This window comes from Triticum aestivum, chromosome 2D (genome assembly GCF_018294505.1).
Source record: "Triticum aestivum cultivar Chinese Spring chromosome 2D, IWGSC CS RefSeq v2.1, whole genome shotgun sequence".
NCBI classification, from domain to species: Eukaryota; Viridiplantae; Streptophyta; class Magnoliopsida; order Poales; family Poaceae; genus Triticum; species Triticum aestivum.
Genome location: NC_057799.1, coordinates 139,107,910 through 139,114,563, shown reverse-complemented (window position 1 = coordinate 139,114,563; position 6,654 = coordinate 139,107,910). Strand labels below are relative to the sequence as shown.

Sequence of the window (6,654 nt, the reverse complement as noted above, 5' to 3'; positions counted from 1 at the left end):
TTAGGCATTTTGTAAAAAGGAGTTTTCTCCACAATAATTACCAGTGTATTATTTGGCACCCACCGAACATTTTTGTTTAAATTTTTGAAAACTTTTATTTTCCACTTTAATTTTAATTGAAGTTTGAATTAGGAGTTTGAAAAGAAATGTGATTCCAATGTGATCAAGCCCTGTTTAGCAACATGATTAGCTTAATCACAGAGGGTTACTGTAGCATGATTCTCGGGGTGTTACAACCGAGTCCTCGCCCAATCACTCTCGGAAGTATTTAAGGTAGACTTCCAAACCTTCACAGACTCCGTTCACCGGCGATCCACAATGACTCTTGGATCCTCAGAACATGACGCCTAACCGGCTGGAGGATACACAGTCTTCAAGTGTAACAAGTCTTCAGGTCACACAGACAGGAAGACTTCAGTGATGCCTATCACTCTTTGGTTGTGGGTGTTTCGGGCTTTGTCCTTGCAAGGATCTCTCTCTCAAAGGCTTCGGAGGTGGGTTGCTCTCAAACGACAAAAGCCGTGCACTAACTCTGAGTAGCCACCAATTTATGGTGTAAGGGTGGGCTATTTATAGCCAGGAGGCAACCCGACATGATATGTCCGAAATGACCCTGGGTCACTAAGGAACCTACACGTGTCCAATGGTCGGATTTCAAACACACGCAACAGCTTGGCTTGGGCTACAAGCAAAGCTGACTCATCCAACTCTGGATAAGATTTGCTCTCATTGTCTTCACTCGAAGACATAGGATTTGGGTTGAGCATCACGTCAGTCTTCTGACTTTGTTCACTTGGACCCCTCTTAACAGTTCGGTGGTTCCTATGACTCAATAAAGAAGAAAAGGAACTATGAAGAAACTATGTCTTCGCACTCCATAGTCCTCAACTGAATGTCTTCACACGTCATTATCTTCAACGTGAATGTCTTCACGAACCACCATTGTCTTCAATGTCTTCATCCATTTTTAGGGGTCATCTCTGGTAGGAAACATAATCAATGAGGGACTTCTACCTGTGTTATCCTGCAATTCTCACAAACACATTAGTCCCTCAACCACGTTTGTCGTCAATACTCCAAAACCAACTAGGGGTGGCACTAGATGCACTTACACCAGGTTACCGTCAGACCCAATGATTCACCGTTTTGGAAGGGCTTGATGAGAATGAAAGCAGCTTTCTTCCATAGAACTAAATTCACCATTGGAAACGGTAATTTGACGAGATTCTGGGAGGATACGTGGTTAGGAGAGACGCCTTTAGCCAAATAATATCCATCTCTCTATAACATTGTACATCGTAAGGAGACTTATGTTCCTATAGTGTTACAATACAACCCTCTCCATATTCAATTCTGAGATCTTTGGTAGGTGACCAATGGGAAGCATGACCACACCTTGTCAGAAGGTTGATGGATGCGAACCTCTGTGATGAGTCTGATATCATTCACTGGAAACTAACTAGGAATGGCACTTTTTCAGTGAAATCTATGTATTTGGACCTAATTGACTCTGGTCCCATTTCGAAATCGCTACATATTTGGAAGATCAAGGTCCCGTTAAGAATCAAAGTCTTCATGTGGTTTATTCACAAGGAGGTGGTTCTGACCAAGGATAACTTGGCAAAACGTAATTGGGAGGGTAGTCAAAGATGTAGCTTTTGTGATCAAGATGAAACAATCAAACACCTCTCTCTCGATTGTCCACTTGCCAAACTTTTATGGTGCTCAGTTCATATAGCCTTTAATATCACTCCTCCAAATAGTATTCACAAGTTATTTGGGACCTGGCTAAATGGAGTAGAGACAAATATTACGAGGCATATTCGGATAGGAGTATGTTCTTTACTTTGGGCTATGTGGAACTGTAGAAATGATATGATTTTTCACAGACAAATTCGTATTAATTTTTTGCAGGTTATCTACAGGGCCACTCCTTGGGTCCGTATGCGGTCGTTACTCACTCCTGTGAAAGCCAGGGAGCCTTTGGTTACTAGGTCTGCCCGATGGGAGATGGTAGCTCGGGATATTTACAACTGGCTTAGATTGCGGTCCAGTAATAGGATAGATGTTTAGTCATCTAGTTCTATTTTCGCCGTTTGTGGCATTTTATTTTTTCTTGTTCTGCTCTGTGTGAGCTTGTTCTAGATCGCTTGCACTTCGAAGATTTGACTTAATAATGGGTTGCATGCATCACTATGATGCAGAGAACGGGAGTAATCCTCCTTTTCTAAAAAAAATACTAGGTGTTTAAGTAGCCCTGCTTGTAGAGAAATAATAAAGAGCAAAAAAATTTAAAAATCACGCAAGTGCTCTTCTTCCAACGCGAGCCGCTAATACAGGTGCTAACAAACTCCCAAATCGGGGGTCGTTGCGCTAAAATTTTATTTCGTACAACAAACGGAAACCCCAGGCGCTGGACTTCTCCTTTTGCGCCTATGCAAAGAGGATGCCAGGATTTTCACGTGTAAATGACGATCGGATGATACTGAACTTACTCTAGTACTCCCTCTGTAAACTAATATAAAAGCGTTTAGTTCACTAAAGTAGTGATCTGTACACTCTTATATTAATTTACGGTGGAGTACTAAGTAGTGCCTGGTATGAAAGCATGTACGTAGTTATTTATTGTTCAACATTATGATTAAGCATATTTGAATACCACAGATTATATGAGATAAAATTAGTAGTTGACTAAGCATTCCAGAGATTCTTTTGACTGGAAATGATTCTGTTTAATCGTCGTTCATCCTAAAAGAGTAACAAACTTATTAATCTATGAGATCTTTTAAGTTATAAGTTGAGACATAAACATTGTTGATTTATTTATAGTCTACTAATTCCTTATTATAGTTTTACAACAATTCAACAAAGCTTACTAAATGCTTGAGGCACTGTTCTCATGCATAAGCGCAGCTTACTGGTCTCTAGTTCTTTTTCCTGAACTTAAGCGTGTGCTCTCTGACCCTGAGATAGCATTGTCGTCTCTTGCCCTATCATGCACCCTTTTAGTTAAACAAACATGCAAACAAAATATTCACTCAGACAAACATCAATAAATTTGATATGCTAGCAGAAATAATTCGTTAGCAAATCCTCTAAATTTTCAGAGATGTGCTTGCGTATTTGTTCAATCAGCAATCAAGTGTATAAGCTAGCAGGTAGTGTTCTAAAAACAATTTCCTACATGATCGAGCTTGTGTAGCTAACTATACAACTCTATACAAACTTTACTGAATATGTATATGACAGGTTTCCATTTGTGATGATCTGCAGAGGTTAAATGACCTGAACCTGATTCATGTTGCATATATATCCAACATTGACATTATCTACTTTGCTGCTACAATGTACACTAACCATGATATTTCTTCCTTTGTTATTGTCAGAGGGTTACAATCTGACTACTACCCTCTAATCATCTTTCATAACCCGACATGAGCATAATCCCACACTGAAAGGTTTTGTAACTGCTACAGTACTGTTTTAGCATGATAAAATAGTCAGCTCCTAATTGTTGTCTCACACACTGGAATAGATTACAGTATGACCCACTTGACCAAACATTTATTCCTGCACTACTTTGGCGCTTCTGATCCCCTATCCTTTTATCGAACTTTTAATTCTTCTTTTTTATCTGCATCTAGATTGTTTCATGGTGGCATTTTAATTCATAGGGCAGATTTTTGTCTAGCAAGTAGTGTTCTAGGAAATGAGCTTATGTAGCTAACTATGCAACTCTATATAAACTTTACTGAATATGTATATGACAGGTTTTCATTTGCGACGACCTGCGAGGATTAAATGACCAGAACCTGATTCATGATGCATATATACCCTTCCCTGACACTATCTAGTTTGCTGCTACATATATACACTAACCATGACATTTCTTCCTCTGTTCTGGTCAGAACTACAATCTGATTACTACCCCCTAATCATCTTTCATAATCCCACAATGAATGGTTTTGTAACTGCTACTGTTTTAGCATGATAAAATGGACAGCTCCTAACTGTTGTCTCACACACTGGTATAGATTACAGTATGACACGCACTTTTGTACTTCTGATCCCCCATTCTTTTTATCAAGATCTGAATTCTTCTTTCCTATCTGCATCTAGATTATTTCATGGTGGCATTCAAATTCATTGAGCAGATTTTTGTCTAACATGGGAATCTGATAAGAATAGAGACTAACCCAGAAACAAATCGATGATTAACTTGACTGAATCTAAATCCTATTTTTAACCAAGCATCAAGAACACTATAGCAGTCAGTCTGAAATTTCTTTGACTAAATAACAAAACCGATCGCTATCACAGAGAGTTACCGAAAGGAGAAGATCACATCCCCATTAACAAGAACCAAGGATCCTCCAGTGACCACCTGGGCTTGCAACGCAAACACGCAAGGAAAGAAATCAAACCCCAATCAAGAAATTTTTCATGAAACATTACCTAAAGAAGTAGTTCATCACGAAACATCCCAGGTACTGACATAGATTAATCCTATCCCCCAAATGAAGCCAAATCCTTGCTGAGTTCAGATAGTAGATATAGAACCTTGGTAACCAACAACATACTCATAACACATCCAACAGAAGACAGATAATAGCAACATTAAACTGCCATAGGCAAGGGCAAGTCTGACCCTTCTTCAGGTCGCCACTCTTGAGGTTCCAAGATGCTCAATAATCCGCAGCTAAGCAAAGACAGGGCGCTGGCAAAACAGACGTAAACAGGTTAAAGCCTTCCATCAAACAACAATGCCCAAACTCGGCTATGAACAGGTTCTAGGAGATCAAACGAAAACAGCACAAGAACTGAAATACCTGCCGGATGTTGTAGACGGTCATGGCGAGGCTCACAACACTCGCGACCCCGGCGATGATCAGGCCCGAGTACCCCGGCTCCGCCGCATACCCGTCGCTCATGGAGGCGTAGACCAGGTAGTAGAGGACCCCGAACATCCACACCGAGATGCCCATGATCCACTGGTTCACGGGAGGCGGAAGCGGCGACGGGGCGGGCTTCTCCGACAGCGCGTTGGCGAGCAGCGCCTGCAGCATGACGGTGACGAACGTGAAGAAGAAGCAGGCGGCCAGGGCTTCCACGGCCGGGTTGTAGCGGAGGAACTCGGCGTGCTGCGGATACCGAAACCGAAACAAGGACATCCAGATCATCATGAAAAGCACCATGTACAGTACGTAGAGCGTCTGCACGTCGATCTTGGGCGGCTGCACGGAAACAAAGAAAAACACATACAAAGACTCAGAGGTATATCGAATCGAACGCACGAAGGAGGTTACAGGATGGAATTGGATTGGGCGTTTTGCTTACCCTGGCATGCTCCCCCTCCTTTGCTCCTGCAGCGCCCAAGTTGCGGCCTTCAAAGTTCAGACAACGCAAGAGGTGGGTTAAATCTTGGCAGCAAATAGCAGAGCAAAGAAACAAGAAGATCGAATCTTGGTAAAATGACAAGGAAACAGCAGAGCAAGATCATCAAGGTGAGACTTGCCACTAGTGACTAGTTGAACAAATAATGCCAGGAAAACTATTTGAAACGCTATCCAGAGCCAAAATATCTCAAAAAAGAAAAGACAATGTTGCTCCGCCAAGAGGAAGACGGAGAGAAAGAAATACAGAAATGCAAGAACTTGGTCCGGAAATCAAAAATCTTAGGCACAAATTTTCACCAAAACAATATGCACAGCAAACCACCAACGAACAGGAAAGCAACTGATTAAGAGGATGCATACCAGGCATCTCGCTAGCACTAGTCTTTTCCCTGACCACGGAGAGTTTTGGAGATAGATACTGATGAAGCTCTATGGAAGAACCGCCGTGGGGTTGGCGTCTGGTTATATGCAGCGTACAGGTGAGGATGAGGAGGAGGTACACGGTGATGGCTTGGTCTCTGCATCGGTAAGGCTGGTACAACATTTTCAGTCGGGGGGCAGCAGAAGACAGTGCTTTCTCAGATTTCAGTTTCAGGGATCGTACTTGCAGCTGCCACCTTTTTCTTTTCTTTTCTCGTTTCTTGGACTGACTGGCTCCAAATGGCTAGCTTTCTCGTTTCTTTTCTCTGCTTTCTTTACCGGCCGGTAAAATCGACGGCTGATTTTGCCTTTCTAATACTCACATAGATGAATGGTGGTAGTGCAAATGGGACCATCGGTTCACTTTAACGTACTACAACGAAACGACACACTGATTTGAATTAGTTTGAAAAACTGAGCAGACGATAGAACGAAAGAGAGTATCTTTGCCCATGGCGGGAAACCTCCAGGGGAACACAAAGGCATCAGTAAATGGAGGTGCAAAATCTGGACTGAGCGTACCGCTGGATGCTTTTTTTTTTGAGTAAAATGCACTGGCAGTCACTGAACTTGCGAAGAGCGCTCACTTTGGTCACTGTACTTAGGAATACGGCCAATACGGTCACCCAATACGACAACACGTGTTTGTACGGTCACTGTTCCCCGTATGCCACCCGTCGCCGCTCGGTTTGACCACGTGTTGACCAATCCTAGACTTCAGCTCGCATTAAGCAGGCGGTAGCGTGGTGTTTTTGCAGAATCCCCCCTGATTCGGTGTGCTTTAGCCGAAAGCGCCTTGCCTGTTCGGCTTCGATCATAACGAGGGGAGGAGAGCAGA

At 42.4% G+C, this 6,654-nt stretch overlaps 1 protein-coding gene across 1 annotated transcript; it reads right to left on the bottom strand.

Moving 5' to 3' along the window:
- Nucleotides 1–4,263: 4,263 nt before the first annotated feature.
- On the bottom strand, nucleotides 4,264–5,978 carry LOC123049065 (uncharacterized). Its single transcript, XM_044472061.1, has 4 exons — nucleotides 5,757–5,978; nucleotides 5,338–5,384; nucleotides 4,830–5,234; nucleotides 4,264–4,717 (listed from the first exon to the last, which is right to left on the bottom strand). The coding sequence occupies exons 1-4, from the start codon at nucleotides 5,938–5,940 to the stop codon at nucleotides 4,700–4,702; spliced, it is 654 nt and encodes a 217-aa protein (XP_044327996.1). The 5' UTR covers nucleotides 5,941–5,978; the 3' UTR covers nucleotides 4,264–4,699.
- Between the last annotated feature and the right edge of the window lie 676 nt (nucleotides 5,979–6,654).